This window comes from Rhinolophus sinicus, linkage group LG11, assembly GCF_036562045.2.
Source record: "Rhinolophus sinicus isolate RSC01 linkage group LG11, ASM3656204v1, whole genome shotgun sequence".
Lineage (NCBI taxonomy): Eukaryota > Metazoa > Chordata > Mammalia > Chiroptera > Rhinolophidae > Rhinolophus > Rhinolophus sinicus.
The window spans coordinates 75,248,153-75,267,583 of NC_133760.1; the positions used below are offsets into that span (position 1 = coordinate 75,248,153).

Consider the following 19,431-nt stretch of genomic DNA (forward strand, 5'->3'; position numbering starts at 1 on the left):
GAGTATGACCAGACTGAGAGAGAAATGAGAATTGAATCACTTCCTGGGACTCTGGGGCTCTCCAAGGACACAGAACTGTAACTTGAAAAGAGACAGCCAAGTCCTACCTTCTTGGATTTGGAGAGGTAAGAGCAGACTGTGGGAGAGATAGGGAATTGCAGCTTGAAATCCCTCTGAGGACTGCGAAGGAGAATCACCAGAAAGCTGTCTGGGCATCAGGGCCGCTCCCTGATATTCGCCAGGACAGGATGGCACACATATGTCCTCTTACCTCGTGGGCAGACACAGCCCAAAAGACTCCATGTCCTTTACACACAAGGTGGAAGAAGGGGCTTGGGGAGGGGCCGGGGGAGCCTAACAGAGGGGCCCACTTGCTTCAAAGGGGCTGTGGCTCTACTTCCTCTTCTACTTCCTCTTATTCCTCTCAGCTGAAAGCAGTACGTTTGCATCCATCTACCCACTGACTCCCCATATTAGAGAAGCGTTTTAATGGCAACCAGTTGGAGAGTAATGATATTCAGGGAGATTCTACCTGCTCTGCTTATGGATAAACACCAGCTATGGCTTGACTCCTACTGGTGCAAATATGGAATAAACAGGAAAAAAGAAGAAGAAAAGGCCTGTGAAAGATTTTACAGCATAGAACAAGGAAGGTAACATAACACTTAAAATGTAAAGGAACAACCTACATCTGACAAAATTACGAGAAACAAATTTTAGAAAGTAATTTTTAGATAGCATCTGCTTTGTGTCTTAAAATTCAAGGAAACAGGCTTTGAAGTCAGACAGTGGTGGGTAAGCCAGCTTGATGAGGAGAGAGCTGTCTGCAAAGCTGGGGCAAAAAAAGCAGAGAATGGAGTATAGCTCTTGGAGGCCGAGTGTGGAGTGTGGCCAAGTACACTTCTAGCCCTACAAACTTGGGGAAGCTCCTGGCCCTCCCAGTGCTCAGTTTGTTATCTATATTATGAGGCTAATGATACCTAATGTGGTTGTTATGAGAATTTAAAATACCATACGAGAATCGAAGCATATATTAGGTCCCTGTAATAGTGAAAAATCAACACTATAAAATATTGAATCCATGACAAATTCAAGATCTCCCAGGACCCAGAGGAAGAGATTAAAGTGATAAAGTAGAAAAGAAGGTACATGTATATGGATGATAGAGGATGGAGATCCGTGAGGAGAGCAATTGATGTGTTTGAAGAAGACCAGAACAAATGGAATGGATGCTGCAACCAAAATGTAGCAGAATCTTTAGATTAAAAAGGCTACATGCTAGGACAATACCCGTGAACACTAGGAATAATCTTAAATGGTATTTATTAATTTTAAGATTAGAATATGAATTGATTTAATCAGGCAGAAAAGCAGACAGCGTCCCTGAAAGGGAGAAAACTCAGCCTGGCCTCAGACTGACTTAGTCCTGTGTGCTATTGAATGTCAAAGGTGATCAAACAAGATTTAGTGTTGAAGGATGCCACCTAAAAATGTTTTCAGCCAGATGAGGTGGCGATCGTGTAGGAAGAAGGAAATAAAAATCATCCTCAGATTGGCAAAGATGTAAAATATTCCTAACCAAAAGTTGCTCAATGAAAATAAATGACCTAAAGATTTACTTACTAGTTAGAAATAAGCACAAAGATAAATAATGTTATAAAATTGCAAAGAGGAGCAAGAAATTGGTTATTTGTTCTTAACCTTGCTGGGGCATCTTAGGACTTGGGGGGATAGACTTACCAATGGAGTGTTGGGCCAAAGCTGGGTTTGCAGTTACACAGATGATTCTGATAAACAGCCAGGACTGAGAACTGCTTCAGCATTTTTAATCAAGATGAAATACGTACTATACACAGATAATTAGGAAAGTGGGGATATTGCCAAAGATCTATAAAAAGGATTCCTTTATTCTTACATTTATGCTAATTGATTTGAAACTGTAAACCTTTTATAAGACATAAAAGCAAATATTAATAAGTGAAAAGATCATTTTCCAAGGGTAATACTTAATTTTATGAAAATGTCTTCTTTCCTCAAATGTGTCGAATTTATACATAATTCCAATGAAACTTATAATTGCTTTTTTTAGAAGTTAATAAAATAAATTTAAATGTCATCAAGAACAATGAGCTCGTAGCAAAGAACTTTGTAGAAACTGATATTGTGAAGGAAGTTTGTCTTATTGGTTGGTAGCATGTAATAATACAAATTAAAACATTTGTCCTGGCGAATTATGAATAGAAAGATAAAAGGAAACAGAATAGAAGATTAAAAAAATACCCAGTATTATAGAGATAACACAATTAATAATGATAAACAGGACAATTTATCACAAAGACATAATTATAAATGTTATTTGACTAGTAACAGCCTCAAAATGTATGAAACAATAATTGACAGAATTGAAGGGAGAAATAGACAATTTCATAATCATAGTAGATTTTCATACCTCTCTCAGTAGTTGACAAACTAGTAGTTGATAGACATAAAACAGTAAAAACAGAAAATATGAGTAACACTATCAACCACCTTAATTAATTGACATTTGTAGAATGTATTCAGTGACCTCAAAAGAATTAAATGAGAAATCAATAACAATAAGCCATTTAGGAAATCTCCAAATAACTGGAAATTTTGGAAAAAAAGTTATAATTCATATGTCAGACAAAATCACAAGGAACTTAGAACTGAATCGCAGCAAATGAAGAGTCACTACTTCTACCCTTGAAAGAACCGAATGTATGTATCTTGTCCTTCATTATAAAGGTTAACTGGCAGTTCATATTTGTAAAGCAAATCAATTGGAAATTTTTTGTTTATGATCCTGTACACATATAATTATACATTTTCAGCAGAAAAAAATTCGCCCACATTCAATAATGTCACAGTGAGACTATCAAAGCTAGTAATTTTAAAATAAAACCAAACCAAACAACAAAAATACACACACACACACACACACAAACAACTGTTTCACCCTAGTAAAAAATAGTATTAAATATTTTCTGACCATCAAATCTACATGAAGTGAAAATGATATATGTATTTACCTCCTATATTAAAACGAACATTAACCCATTTATAAAAAAAATCACTCTGATTTAAGAATAACTTGTGTGGTTAAGAAATGGCTTGAGTGTGTTACAAGTATTGTATGTCATAAAGTACGCTGCATAAACATCAGGCAGTTATAATTGGTTTCTAAACTGTAAGTTGTACCAGGCGACCCATAATGATAAATATTGGATACTAAAGTTAGGACAAAGATACAAAATTTTCAGAAGAAATTTTGAAATCTAGTTTTGACTTTTAAACTCCTTCACCACATTGAGGGTATAAAAGAATTTAGCTGTTGGAGGTTAAACGAAAGGTTTGTATCAAAGAGCATTTCTCGGGAAAGAACTGTGCTGTGAGCCCTGTCCATCCAGTTGTTTCTCCCTTCATCCCAAGTCAAGAGAAAAGGGCTTGAAGGAGACAATTTCACACCTTTTAGGTTTCTCCTGAAGGTCTTGGTGGAGAGGCTCAGTGGAGGAAAAGCTGGCTGGCACCCTGTGGAAATGGCAGAATGGTGGTTGCAGCAGTCGTCTTGCACTCCAAGAGTTTGTGTAGATGAAGATGAGTGTTTCCTATAGATTGGGCCATGGGCATCGGAGAGTGGGAATAAGATTGATGCAGGTCCTGTTCAGTGGAGAAGTCTGGACAACATGGAACCTCAGCCCACAAAAACTGGATTCTAGATGATGTATAAGGAGTGTATGCAAGGCTAGCTTCATGGGCGTGCAATGTATGCGTTTGCGAAGTGCCATGCACTTAGAAGGGCTCTGTGCTTGGTTAAATGGTGTGCTGTCACTGGTTTGAAATTCTGAATACATTTTTTAACAAAGAGCCTTATGTTTTCATGTTTTACTGGACTCCACAGATTATGTAGTCTGTCCTAAATTTATGACCTACATTGAGCAAACTATAGATGAAGGGGCCTCAGCTCTGTAAAGTCACCAAGCACTTGATGGGAAAAGAGTAGGCTTCACATGTTGGCCACACTCGGTGAGGTGAGGTTAGTGTAGCCACTGACCCAGTCGGGTGGAATGTTCCTGCTCCCCTCGTCTTCATCCGTCTACTTCCAGTCCATTCCAACCCAGAGAGGACTGAAACAGCTTAGAAAGGGGGGAAATATTTAGATACAAAGAGAGAGGTTTTCACAAACACTTCATAAGCTGCAGCAGATCCCAGCTGGGGAAGGAACCTATCATACCACTGAAGGTGGGTGTTCTAATAACCAAAGGAGGGCTATTTTCCGTCTTACAGCCAAATAAATGGACTTGTATTAGATAAAAGTAATTAGAAAAACCATGGGGCTTTTCCAGGTTTGCATATGGGGTGGGTGATGAACTACTACACTGAATAAAAAGTAGTAGAAAGGTGAGGGACAAAATGAAATTGCTTTTGAAATTACATCCAAAGTGATACTTACTCAGTGTATTGATTACATAATTGAACTTGAAGACTCTAGAAATGTCGAAAGATTTTTGACTCAAACCATGCTGACTTTTAAGTTTCAAGTGATGGCCTGAAAGCTAGCTTAAATTTAATGGTGAAATTGGAGTTTTTGTAAATTGCATTTCTTAATTGAATTTGGTATTAGGAAAAGAAATGTTAGATTTTCCCATCTGTCATTTGCTCTTGTGTTTATCTAGTTGTTGGCTTGCTGACAGTGGTCTAAAAATGGAAAAGTTTAGTTGTTCGATGTAGTTACTTTTAAAGTGAGGAAATGTGTGTAATATATCTTTAGGAATCGCGCTTAACATTTAGGACAATTAAGCTTGATTTATTATGAAGCAATTTCGTTTTTCCACTGGCAGTGACATAGAATAATTTTTTTTCTAGTGGCTCTTCCAAATGACCTGAGTTAGGAAAATGTTGCTAATTTTCAATATATTTCTACTGCTGTTTTCCATTTTATGCAAAGACTGTTGCAGGCTAATTATAGAAAATCTCTTTTAGCGCCATGTTGGATGTGCAATTAACTTTGACGCTGATGGACTGACATTTAGAGTAAAATGAGGTTACGTTCTTCCCTGGGATTCTGTGAACTATATTTTAATGCCCTTTAATGATGAGATATTTTCTGGAGGTTTTTTTTTTTTTTTTTTTTTTTTTGGTAGTTGGTCAAACTTCACAAACTGTGAATGTTGTAAATTTTTGACTAAAAATTGTCATGAAGTATCTTCTTTATAAATTCTTTCTGGCTATACAAAACTTTTAGGAGATTTATATTTTGTGACTTACCTTGATAAGTATTATGTGAAATGTAAGTTCTATTAACAGATATAATTTTATTTTTGAACTTTTGCTAAAACTTAATTGCTAATCTGCCCTGTCTGATTTTACTTTAAATTAGAAAACACTGCACCTAAAATTCAGATCCTTGAAGGAGTGAGCATCATGGGAAAAAATATTTGTGTCATTTGTAATTTAAAAGACAATGTTTTTAAAAGAAGAAAATTTGAAAGTAGACCAAATGGCAAGCCAAGCTAGTCAGGGATGGGGGTCAAATTGCCCTGACCTCTGGCTCACCACCTGACATCATTTGTAAGCCATTACTCACAACAGTTGTGAATCCATTTGGAAAAGCAATCACAAAACCTTCTCATAAATTTCTTTCTATTTTCATTTCTTTTTTAAGTGCATTCCTCTGATTTTGTTCTAGGCTCGCAGAAAGGAGGTATTTATTCAGGAACGGTATGGAAGATTTAATTTAAATGACCCATTCTTGGCACTGCAGAGAGACTATGAAGCAGGTGCCGGCGATAAAGAGAAGAAGCCAGTTTGCACCAACCCCCTCTCCATCCTCGAAGCAGTCATGGCACACTGCAGAAAAATGCAAGAAAGGATGTCCACACAGCTGGCTGCTGCTGAGAGCAGACAAAAGAAGGTATTGAGACTTCCCAACAGTCATTTTCCCCATAACACAGGGTAGAATGCAGAGACCATCTCTGAGGTTATCCTTTGTTTTGTTTTGTTTTGTTTTAAAATTAACATTTATTGTGGGTGACAATGGTTAGTAAAGTTACACAGATTTCAGGTGTACAATTCTGTAATACATCATCTATATATCACATTGTGTGCTCACCACCCAGAGTCAGTTCTCTTTCCATTACTATATATTTGATCCTGTTTACCCTTTGTTTTTAAATACTGGATTTTCAAGAAGCATTGGGGTAAGTACTTAGAAATGCAAAATGCTGAGAGATTCCAGTGACCCTTTTCAAATGTAACTCAAAATTAAAAAAACTCTAAACCATAAAAGAAGTATGACAAAGAAATTGTTTCCCATAATGGTGACTTTGAGGCTTTCTTTAAAAATACAGATTTTTTTTTTCCTTTTGGACTTCTCTTTTCTAGTGCCATAAGGCTGCTACGTGGGTGATCCAGTAATGCAACCAGGCTCTGACGTATGGTGGCATCCCCAACTTACTTTATCCAGCTTCTGTCTCAAATAGTTCTTTGAAATGAAAAAATGTTTACATTATATCTTTGGAAAATGAAAATAGTGTAAGGAGAATAGAATGAAAGTTGGCCGGGTATATGCAATCTCACTACATGTCATTTCGAAGTCCTGGTTAGTCTCCAGCTTGCCTCTGTTTTCTGATAGCTGTGTCTGCAGCAGACCTCCAGGCTCCTGCTCACATGTGTTTCATTTAAACCAGCCTCCACCCCACTCCTTACCTCCCCACCCCCACACACGTATTTGTTGCATGTGAGTACATGCTTCAAAGAGTCCTGAGTGATAAAAGCTTACTAATATCAGCCACGTGGAAATAGAAGTTAAATTTAAATATTTTCCTTCCAAAAGTCTGCCAAGACTACTGATTCCCTTTATTAGAAAAGAGAGTGAGAAAATCAGAGAAGCAAATAATGTCTAGTGTAATTAGAATTAAAAACAATATGTTCTCCCGACCATTATCAAAGCATAAATTAAAATGTTTCTATTTGTCCTTTTCAGAGGATTCATTATAGCTTACATGTAACACCTGCTTGACAATTAACCTGAATGTACTGCACTGTAAATATTTGTGATACTGTCATTTAATGTGTGTCTTTTCCCTGTAATTATATCTTTGCATTAACATACGTATGTCAGCGTTCTGCTATGAATGGTGAATAAAAGCAGACTTTTTCATCAATATGACACATGATAGAAAACTAAGCACTGGGTAAACTAGTAAACAAGAAAGGTTAGCGGGCTTTCCATGGATGGGAGGCAGAATCAAACAGTTTTACTCTGGACAGTGTAAACCATCTACGAATCCCTGTAAATAACCACTGAGGTCTCCGGAGATTGTCAAAAGTCCCCATGAACCACTTAAGCAAGAGCCAGTGTATTTCAGCTGATGTCACTGAGATCATTTGTATTTCTTGGATGAGACACATTTCAATTATGTTTTTAACATGTCAAGTGAGCTATTTTATAATAAAGTATTCTGCTGGGTTTTGTGCTGCATTATCAAAAAAATTGAGAAAATATTTTGTTTTCATTGTCGTTTTCACTTAATATATAAAAATGCATGCGTTCCTAAATTTTACTTCAGTTTTGCCTTTCGTCTATCATTTGTCTTGTAGCAGAAAAGGAAGAAACTCATTTCGAGTGGAATCAAAGAGTTTATTATCTGGCTTATTTATTTATTTTTTTTTCTAATCAACTTACATCCTGTTTGTTCTAAATGACTGGGTCATTTCCAACCTGGCTGGGACTGAAAGGAAGTTGTTTCTGTCCTATGGGTCCTGAGAGGCTAATATGAAATGAGCCATTGATCTGTCTCTTATGCATAACGGGGATACAGGAGTCCTTTACGGCCAAATTCATCGGCTGTGTGGTCTCAGTGAAGGATGACTCTGATTGGCCCTGCTACCTTGTGTCCCTAAAGGATATTTTGTTCCTGTAGATTGTAGCAAGTGACAAGAGCCTCAGTTTGTACTCTTATCCTGAATCTTACAAGGAAAATGTCACATCAGCTGATAAGACCAGAAACACCAAAGTCATCTTTTTAGCAACAAAATTACCTGTCACCTTTAATCCGGAAAGTAAATATTTAAACCACACATCTTCAATTCCTTTATACATAGAATAACTTGCAGCTTTAGAAATCTAAAACCAGTAAGACAAAAACAAAAACCAAAAAAACGTTATTTACAATGAGTCCAGTTTTTTAAATCACTGCCAGAGCAGAAGTCGGGAAAAGCAAATGCCCCATTATCTACACAGTTCTTGGGTGATTCTAATGTCTTAACTTGAATGCTGCTTTGGTTGGCCTCTCTAGGTGGGAAAAGAAGCTCTGTGCTCATTCATTCATTGGTTCCTGCTGAGACTACTAATAGGAGGGTTAACTGTTTGGTAGTTTGTGTGCCAGGAAAATTTGGGCAAGAGTCAATTTGGCAAATGGACTGAGCCCTCAAAGCCACTTTGAATAAGCTAATGAGTAATCATCTTGGGCAACTTTGCCTCCAGTCAATGATTCCCAGTTTAGAGCCAGTAACCTAGGGTGGAGTACTATTTGGGTTTTTATTACTTATCTTGTATATCATCTGTTAATAGAGTTTCTAGCCTAATTTATTTTCAATCATTTTATTCATACTTTGAAAGTATAATCTCTAACTCTGAAATAGGAAACATCTTTTAATTTGAGCAGAGTCTTTAAAAGTAAGAAGCCAAGGTGAAAATTAGGAAATTCAGAAGGGAGCAGTTTTACGTTTTTTTATTTTTTCCACACATGAAAAAACCGAAAGCTCTGTGTCTTGGCTGTAGCTTCTTCTAGGGGGCAGCTTAGCATAATGATGTCAGTTGCATGGCAATAGATGCATCCGGCAGGATTGTTAGTTGTGAGCAAGTGAAGCCAGTATTCGTTGAGTTCAGCAGAAAAGGTTGACCTGCAGCATGGCAGAGCATGGCTGGGACAGCGAGGGGACCGGCCCTTAGCAGGCAGCATCACACAAATGCTCCCTGTAGATCTTGCTTGCAGCAAGTGCTGCTTCTGCTCATGTGAGCTGGGTCTGGGGCAGCCTGCTGACCCACACTGCACACTGGGTTGCCATCTCCGCTCTGGGTCTGGAGAGGTGCCTACCCGCCCCGCTTCTTTGCACCCCCCATTTTCCTGGTTGAGGCCTGAGAGCAGGTGCATGTGACTGACCTAGCTTCGCCCCCCCCCCCCCGACACAGCAAGACCTGGGGAGCCCCTGTCGGACATATTTCACTGTTATAGGGGAGACTCATAGAGTGGAGAATTCTCCTAACATACGAAGGAGTTTCAGGTGTTAGACAACCAAAGAAATGACAAATATGCCAGAAAAGAACAATCAAATTGCTTGTTTTGTTTATTTCATATGCCTTTTTGTTCCTATTACAGCAAATTGTACTGTTCTGCCATTTGAATTCAGTGTTCTCTACTTCATACTATAATGGTTACTTTATAACATGTAAGTATAACTTAATTTTAAGTTGCTTTCCAGACTTTCATTCCAGGATAACATGGTAGAAAACCATCTGAAAAAGCATTTTTAGGAGGAATATTTAGGATCTTTTGTACATGAGTGACTGTTTTCAGCTCATTCTTGCGTCTTTTTGTATAATTCATCATTACATTTCAGCGTGCATTCTGACTGCCCGGGAGGATGGCCAAGTGCGAAGGGAAAGCCGGAGAGTGAGGTCGGGGGGCACTGAACAGAGAGCGAGAGCAGAGCAGCCTGTGCCTCATCCACGCTCTTGCCTTCACTTTCTTAAAACTCTAGATCAAGAGGAAGGGACAGATGAGAACTGCAGAGCCCAAACTGCTGACTGGTAGTTCTAGCCCAATGAAGAAAAATAAAGATCTTTTAATATGTCTTATTGTTAGGTATTTGTTTACCAGGATTGAGCAGGTGGGTGGGGGGACCAGCTGGGAAAGAGGACATGAATTTGGTGAGTGTTAAAGGATATGGGGAAGCAATGATGAACATAGTTAAATGTCCAAAGAGTCTTCTGTGGTTGTGACAGTCGTGCACTCTGCTTTCCCATTTGACAAGTGACCATAATTGCTTCCCTCATTAAATTAGAACTAATTGCCTTTACATTGCTGCTCTGCTCCCACTTATCCAGTTTCCGGTTCATTCTGTTAAAACAGTTGTTTGGTGCCTCTTCGTTCATGGCTTCTAGTCTGGGTGCTATTCTTGGAGCAGCCACCCACTTTCCCCAGGGAAGCTGTTCTTCTAAGTTCTTCCACACAATCCACTGCTTGTTGCAAAATGGGTTGGTGATGCTGCTCCATGCAAAATTCCCCCTCAGCCACTACTTGAAAGTGGTTTTGAGTAGGTACAATTTGGATAACAATACAACAAAGTCAGCTGGAACTCAGTGGTCTGTGTACACAGCAGACTGTGATTCCTGTGTAATTGTAGGACTGTGTGGCTGAGCTGGGAGTCTCCAAACTTAACCCTACCCATTAGGTCCACAGATTTTGGTATGTTGTGTTTTTATCTTCATTTATCCCAAAATGTACTCTAATTTCCTTTGTGATTTCTTCTTAATCCTTTGTACTATTTAGAAGTATATTGTTTGAATTTGGGGGTGTTCTTAACATCTTACTGTGATTTATATATAATTTAATTCTGTGGTCAGAGGACAGATTCTGTAAGATTTTAGTCCTTTGTAATTTTCGGTGGTTTTTAATAGCTCAGGAAGTACATCTGAAGACTGAATCTTCTGTAGACTTAGAGTATCCTGTTCCATAATATCAGTCAGGCCATGGGGTTTGCATAATGTTATTAAGATCTACTATATTCATGCTGATTTTTTCAATCTAGATTTTTGCCTGAGAGAAGATTGTTATCATAGATTTGTCTATTTCTCCCTTTATTTCTGTCAGTTTTGCTTCACATATTTTAGAGATATTGTTTCAGCTATTATTTATATTACAGTTTCTCTGTATATTATGTATTTTTTCCCCATGTGGCTGTTTTCAAGATTTTTTTCTTATCTTTATTTTTAGCAGTTTTACTATGATGTGCCCAGGTATGGTTTTCTTTGTATTTATCCTGCTTTGGGATTGCTGAGCTTCCTGAATTTAAGTTTGTTTACCAAATTTGTAAATTTTTTGGCTATTTATTCTTTTAATATATTTTTCTTCCCCATTTTCTCTCTCTTCTCTTTTTGGCACTTCACTTACATGGAATTTAGACCACTTAATATTGTCCTACAGGTTGGGGTGCTGTTCACTTTTGTAAATCTTCTTTTTTTTTTTTCCTGTTTCTCAAATTGGATACTTCCTTTTGCTCTATTTTCAAATTCATTGTCCTTTTTATTCTCTCATCTGCTATGAAGCTCATTCAGAGAACTCGGTTTTCATTTTACATATTATGCTTTCTAGTTCTAAATTATCCATTTGATTCTTTTTTTCTAATTTCCATTTCTATGCCAAGATTTCTTTTTTGTTCAACCATTGTGACCATATCTCTTTTGAAAATGGCTGCTCTAAGGTCCTCGCCTGCTACTTCCAACATGGATCATCTTGGATCCAGTTTATATTTGGGCACATTTCTCTTGACAATGGGTCACTTTTCAAAATAAATTTATTTGCCTGTCTAGTAATTTTTTATTGTATACTAGACATGGATGTTATGGAGACTCTAGATTCTGTAGCTTCTGGAGATTGTATTTTGTTCTATTATAGTAAGCAGTTTACTTGTTAGATTCATACTCCACACTCTAGTATTCATACTCCATACTTTAGCTGGCAAAGTGTTCATACTCCATACTTCAGCTGGCAAAGTATTCATACTCCATACTTTAGCTGGCAAAGTGTTCATACTCCATACTTCAGCTGGCAAAGTATTCATACTCCATACTTTAGCTGGCAAAGCTAAAAGTATTTGATCAGTTCTTTCATCCACTGAGCTCTACCTCTGTCATTTGGTGTGGAGTCTCCCCATGAATGTGTAATTCAAAAGACAACCAAAGATCCTAGTGGGGTTGATCGAGCAGCCGCGGTTCCATCCTCTGACTCCTCAGGCCAGTATATGCTGTGCTTGAGCTCCTGCGGCTAGTGCTCTCAAGACAGAGAGTTGCCCTCAGCTGAAAAGCTATAGAAGGGCAAATCTCATCCAGTACTGTTGGCTCTCCTCTGATGGAAGGGGATACTTCTCATTTCTCCTACTTTTATTGCTCTCCAGAGCCTTCAAATTTTTTTTTTCTTTCAAGGGTTTATAATTATTATCTGCAGGAGAGGTAGTCTAATAAAAGTTATTTCACCATTACTGGTAGTGGAACTTCCTCTGATGTACTTTGTAATTTTTCAATTATAGCTGCTATCTAACTTATGAAAACATCTATCAATATGTTTAATATGGTCAATTCTCCAGATCCTAGTTTCCCTGTAAATATATGTCTTTAGAGGATAACCATTGTGCAAAAGTGACACATTTTTAAATAACACCAATAGTTACATTATAAATTGGAAACATGTTTTAGGGCCAGGCACGATGGTGCATGTTTACATGTGTTGCCTCATTTAATCCTATAGAGTAATCATTAGTATTGCTGTATTGTGTGGAAAAGGTAACCAAACAGAACTGATCTTTAGACAGATAACTTAGCAAAGTCACATGACTAAGAAGTTTGGGATCAGAACTTAGTACTACATCTGTTACTCTTTCCAGCACAAAAACTTTGTCTCTGGGCCAGAATGGTCACAGATTTTTTTGTTTTTAATATAAAAAATTATTTTGTAAGTATGGGAGTATGTTTCTATATGGATTGGATGGAGCTTGTAGAGAGGGGAATATTTAACATTTATAAAGAGCAATGTGATAAGTAATGAAGCAAGTAGCAGAGGCGATGGGAGAAAATAAAGTTAATTGCTAAAGAAAATCTGACCTTCAACAGATGGAAACCTTTCTTCCTTAGAGTGAAGGGAAGGACATATGGATTGGTGTGGCTATAAAAGAGTTTAATGCAGGAGACAGGATGTAGAAGGAGTGAGTTGGTCTGAATTTTCTTGTTAAAAGAGTCTGTCAGGGTAGACTGACAGTCAGTCAAGTGGCCATTGGATGAAGTTTTGGGGAGAGTGGCAGAGGTTTAAATATGCCCTGAAGTCAATTGTGGAAGAAGCTAAACAGAGTTGGGGAGAGTAATTGATGATTGGGGCTCAGAGTTCAATTGAATTTGAAGCCATGTTTTGTAGGTTGCATCAATTATGTGGTTTCCTCTGTGCTCTGCTATCTGTGGTGAGATTGAAAAAGACTCATGTTAGTCTGAAATAGGAGCCATAAGGCACGAGTGAAGGAAGGACAAAGATGCAAAAAATTATGGCTGCTTTTATAGTATTATGTTGGTGCAAAAGTAATTGCTGTTTTTGCAATTTTTTTAACCTTTTAAACCACAATTACTTTTGCACCAACCAAATAGTATAGTTTTCTATATCAATATCTGAGATTAGTTATTCTTGTGTTAGAAGTTATTCTCCTTCAACTTGATTCTGAAGTGTAAGGTGAAAGTTACCATTTAAAAAGTAAAGTGTTATGACTCATAGTGAAGAAATACTGTGGACAAAATGTGTAATGTGGTGAGAAAAGCTTGAGACAAGTAGAGCCCTGAATGATTGTCATGTTTCTGACACTGATTAAGTGATAACATCAGGAAAATCACTGGCTTGGCTTCTAGTTAGTTGTTTTGCAAAATGAAGGTAGCCCTTAAAGTTCCACAAGACATCTTTTTTCCACCTTCAGAGGTAAATTATGAAACTCATATTTTTTAAATAAGCTGAAAATTGACCCAGTTTCTGCTTTTTCCTACATTGCTATGAGAATTGGGGGCGCTAGTACAAAATACATTTAAAATTTTCTTACTCTTTGTGTAGGCCTTCCTTATCAATCTAGTGTTTGATGCATTTAGAAGAGTTAAATTGCTCTAACTGTTAATAAGTTAAATTTTCCATGAGTTACCAGATGAAATATATATATAGTAAATGACAGCACTATTGATCCTCAAATCTCACCTAATCTACTTATGAAGCCACTCCCCAAATTTTTATGTAGTAGCAGAGAGTGTTGATGTGTCGACAGTTGTTTTTAATGATTCTTGGAGAATTGTCTATACTCCTGATCACCTATTTATAGGACCTACTACAGTGCAATTCAACAACTTCTTCAAAGCCGGAAGCACCCACAGTAAATGAATATGTCTGACTCCTATCTGGGCAGTGAGCTACTACGCTCTCCTTTTGGTCACTGCTTAGCACAGGAGCCCTGAGCCCACACGTGAAAGTGTGGGGTGGAATTCTAGGCAGAGAGAACAGCAAGGTCAAGGACCCCAAGGCAGAACCATGTTCAAGAATGTTCAGGAAACTCCAGGGAAGCCAATGTTGTGGGAGCGAAGTGAGCAACTGAGACTGAAGGAGGACGTGAGGCCAGACTTTGGGTTCGCTGACATTGATTATAACATATTTCTTTAGCTCTTTATAGTTTTCAAAGGACTTTCATATATGATTTTATGTGATTTCTATAGCAACACATCATAAGCTTGAAGTTTAAAAATACTAAGTAATACAATTAGCGAATATAGGAGCTTAGAATTTGACTTAAGTCTGCTGTTCATTGGCACTTTTCATTGTACTGAACCTCAAAGATTAACTAGTAATTTTAGAGCATTAAACCTTAAAAAAATCAGTTCCCTGACAGAGCTCTACTTTTACAAAAATAGAACTTTCTGAACTCTGTGCTGTGATTTGAAGCATGAGCTTACTGTCCTCCTTTTCTGTAGTTAACTTTAATAGATTTTTAAAAATTCTCTGTTGATTTAACTTAGATACTTTTTGTAAGAAACCATTTGCATCTACGTTCTCATTTTAATGAGTCTAAAATGTCGTCTTTCCTATCACAACACATTTTGGAAATGTGTCATTTTCACTAACCCAAACCATGTAATTGTTAGAAGATTAATAAAAACCCCCCAAGAAGCACACACTCCTTTGGCTTTGAGATTCTCTGCATATTAACAGGGCTGTCCTGTGCATTTCTTTCAGCTGGAGATGGAAAAGCTGCAGCTGCAAGCCCTGGAGTTAGAGCACAAGAAGCTGGCCGCCCGCTTGGAGGAAGAGCGCGGCAAGAACAAGCACGTGGTCCTGATGCTCGTCAAGGAGTGCAAACAGCTCTCGGGCAGGGTCATCGAGGAGGCCCAGAAGCTGGAAGACGTCATGGCCAAACTGGATGAGGAGAAGAAGAAGACGAGTGCGTTAGAAGAGGAGCTCTCCACTGAGAAACGAAGAAGCATCGACATGGAAGCTCAGATGGAAAAACAGCTCTCTGAGTTTGACACCGAACGGGAGCAGCTTCGTGCTAAGCTGCACCGAGAAGAAGCACACACCACGGACCTCAAAGAGGAGATAGACAAGATGAAGAAGATGATTGAGCAGCTGAAAAGGGGAAGTGACAGTAAACCAAGCCTCTCTCTCCCCCGGAAGACAAAAGATAGGCGTTTGGTCTCCATATCTGTGGGAACAGAAGGACCTATGACGAGGTCTGTTGCTTGCCAGACAGACCCAGTGATCGAAAGCGCTGATCATGTGAAGAAGGTGCCTTTGACTGTGCCTGTGAAGTCTTCCACCGGGAGCCCCCTAGTTTCTGCAAATGCAAAAGGGAATGCATGCACCAATGCTGCCTTGGTCAGGCCAGGTATTGACAGGCAGGCTTCCCACGGTGACTTGATTGGCTCCTCTCTGCCCACTGTCCCATCTCCAAGTGCAACCAGAATTGAGGAAAATGGACCGAGCACTGGCTCAGCACCAGATTTAACCAATAGCACACCCCCGCTTCCCAATAACACTGCCCCTCCCGCCGTGCAAACGCCGGGCGCAGCTCCCCAGAGCCACTCACAAGCTCCACCTCTGCACAGTTTACATTCACCGAGTGCCAATGCGTCTCTGCATCCAGGTTTAAACCCGCGAATCCAAGCAGCTAGATTTAGATTCCAGGGCAATGCTAATGACCCAGATCAAAACGGAAATACTACCCAAAGCCCTCCATCCAGAGATGTCTCTCCTACAAGTCGTGACAACCTAGTGGCCAAACAGCTAGCTCGGAATACTGTGACCCAAGCACTGTCAAGATTTACAGGCCCTCCAGCAGGAGCGCCCCCAAGGCATGGAGTGCCCCCCTCGGGGGATGTTGGCACCTACCCTCCTGTTGGTCGGACCAGCGTCAAGACTCCCGGTGTGGCACGAGTTGACCGAGGAAACCCTCCTCCTATCCCACCAAAAAAGCCAGGGCTGTCCCAAGCTCCTTCTCCACCCCACCCCCAACTCAAGGTCGTTATGGATAGCAGCAGGGCCCCCAGTGCAGGGGCCAAAGTGGATAACAAAACTGTGGCTTCGCCTCCTTCCAGTTTGCCCCCAGGGAACAGGGTCATAAATGAGGAGAACCTCCCCAAACCAACCACCCCTCAGCTGCCACCAAAACCATCCATAGATTTAACTGTGGCACCGGCAGGCTGTGCTGTGTCAGCCCTGGCCACGTCTCAGGTGGGTGCCTGGCCTGCTGAAACCCCGGGACTGAACCAACCTGCATGTTCAGAACGTTCCCTTGTCATTCCCACCACCATTGCCTTTTGCTCTTCCATAAACCCTGTTAGTGCCTCATCCTGTAGAGCAGGTGCCTCAGACAGCCTCCTGGTAACAGCATCAGGTAAAGGGATCGTCATGTTATACCCTTTTGTTAAGAATGTGGCCTGTTCTCTCACTTGCCTTCATTTCCTTCACATTGCTTTGAAACCGTTTTTTTTTTTATTTGATAGTTTTTTTCCTACTTCTTTCCTCTCTTTTTTTTTTTTTTTTTTGTATTTTTCTTTAAAGTCTCCAGGGTATGGTGATTCATCTTGCGGTTTTGTTATGCTAAGTGCTTTCTTCTTTTAAAATAACCTGAAAGTAGGGGTTTGGAGCACATGGAGACCATTAATGTTGAGGGACGAAAGTGTTGCCCTGGGAGGAAAACTGCTTCTTATTAAATATTTACCTCCCGAGACTTCAGTGCCAGTGGATCATCACCCGGCAGTGTATGTCAGTTCTGTCCTTTCTGAGACGACATGAAAACAATCCCTTCAAGCCATTACTAATGCGGCAGTCTGCCTCGGATTATCAGATTGATTAGATTTGTTCTGTAGTTGGTATGTTCTAAGTTTTAGTATCCGTTTGGGATTAACTTGTTACCTCACAAATAGTGTGTATATTTGTAAACCTCTGGTTTAAGTGCGGTTTATTTCAAAAGCAGTTTCCTCAGAGTTGTCTGTCGGCTTCCAACACCTGAGCATGGATGGGTGGCGGGGAGCTGCGTTAGAGGTGCGTTGCAGAAGTGGTTGTGAAGCCCCCGGATCTGGGCCTCTGAACAAGGTCACTAAGACCTGCATTGTCCGCTTTGTTGCCCAGCCCTAGAGGAAGCAGTATTTTCCTATTGACCTGACTGGATTATTTCTTCACTGAGTATGTGAGGCTCCAAGATACTGTAATGTTGTAATAGTTCTGTTGGAACTTTGGATCTTAGTGGTTAGCAGAGACTCTGTTCTAATGAGAGGAAACTTTAAGAATTAAAGGAAAGTTTGAGTGATGTTTTATTGAAAATTTAGGGAGAAGAGTGAGAATAAGAAACACAGGTGGCACTGTACTTGATAATTATCAGGTGAAGAGAGCAGTACACCAGGACCTACTTATCCAGGAGTAAACTGTCTCTTTGGACGTGAGCTCCACGAGGGGCTAGCTTCATGTTTGGAGGGGCAGAATGGGGAAATGGAAACAGCCTGGCCACTGATGTCAGTCAGATCTGTGTTGGAATCTAGGCTCTGCCATTTACAGCTGTGTGTTTTGGATGAGTTTTCTTGAGCAAGTTTTTTCATCCTTAATATGGAATTTATGCTACTGATATGGGGGAGGGTGATTATTAGGAGGCTTTATTATCACACGTGCAAAGAGCAGAGTGCTGAGCTTAGAGCAGCATGAGTGATGAATAAAGACAGGTGACATTACTGCTTCCATTACATTGTTGCCTAAAACATTTTTGAAAATTTGCTTTATAATTGACTTCAATCTTACTGTGTGATGTCTTTACAGACATTCAGCATTCCGTATTTTTAATCCCAAATGGTATTCCTGAGCTGGACAGCTCTTCTCCTGGCCTAAAGTGTTGCGTGTTTCCCACAAGTTAAATCCACCTTCAAAGGGTGAAATTTTACAACCGTTCAGAATACGAGAACGTGCTGTACGGTCATGAGGTAGTTGCAGAGCAGAAGTTCCAGCAACGTGGAGTGGTGGGGTGTTGTTGACATAAATGCACGGCCCATGAGACAGAAAACGCTTCCCGGGTTATATAAATTTTGTCAGTGTTTTAAAAACACAGTCGTCTTTGCTTTGGACCTTGATGCTTTACCCGTGTGGCCTCACTCTTTGCCGTTCTGCAGGGTTCAGCTGCAAGTGGCCTTCAGAAAAGCTTTAAAACCAGGACCTATGACTGAGGAACGTGTTGTCAGTAGTGTTTTAAGTTAATGTTTAAAGACAGAGAATTCCTAGCCCATTGTACTGGGGGTGCCAAAAAAAAATGTGTATACATGACTTGTATTCATCTTTTGTTATCGGTGTATATTGAGTATTGCAATTTTAATAGCTTTTTCCTTTCTTAAAATATGTAGACATCTTTTTGGCACCTTCTATGTATTCACGAGAATGACTTGCTTAGGATGCGGTGAAATTGTGGATAGAGGAGCCATCTGAAAAATGCCCTTGACCTGTGTCTAGAGAGCAGAGAATAAATAGTGGCACCAAAGACGTACCGTGATTCCCCCAAAATAAGACCTAACTGGAAAATAAGCCCTAGCATGATTTTTCAGGATGACATCCCTGAACATAAGCCCTAATGCGTATTTTGGAGCAAAACTTAATGTGAAACCCAGTCTTATTTTCGGGGAAACACGGTAGCAGCCACAAAACATACCTGAAACTGTTTCCTCATTTCTGTTCTCTGATTTTGTCATTGGCCCAGAACATTCTCAGAACTGCAGGATTATCTTTGGTGGGATAACAGGTTTCTGTGTCATTTGATTAGAAGATGTGGCTTATTAGGAGGAAATGGAGGCTGTGGAGGTTGTCATTCAGCAAGCGTTTACCGAACATCTAGTTGAGTCAGGGAACGGAAACGTTACCACAGTTACATAACGGGGTGCATAACTCCACCAGGGCTGGAGGTCAACTTAAACTTCCAGAACAAGATACAGGATTTCAGCTGTTTTCCACTTAGATTGTCCCTGTTTCTGCCGCCACACGCATCACAACTAGGAAGCACCGGGTCTCCCTACATCCTGCCTCCTAACCTGTTCGTGTAGGTGAGCTCGTGCCTCTCCAGGTCGTAAGCTCATTGAAAGGTATTGAT

At 39.6% G+C, this 19,431-nt stretch overlaps 1 protein-coding gene across 3 annotated transcripts in view; it reads left to right on the plus strand.

Moving 5' to 3' along the window:
• Positions 1–19,431, plus strand: part of CTTNBP2 (cortactin binding protein 2) — a 134,667-nt gene that overhangs the window by 45,586 nt on the left and 69,650 nt on the right. For 2 of the 3 annotated variants that reach the window (XM_074315676.1, XM_019743209.2), the window contains exons 3-4: positions 5,708–5,932; positions 15,048–16,704. In XM_074315676.1, coding sequence (XP_074171777.1) covers positions 5,708–5,932; positions 15,048–16,704 — 1,882 coding nt within the window. Of the gene's footprint in view, positions 1–5,707; positions 5,933–15,047; positions 16,705–19,431 lie in introns of those variants that run through there. The other variant, XM_074315677.1, reaches the window with a different exon arrangement.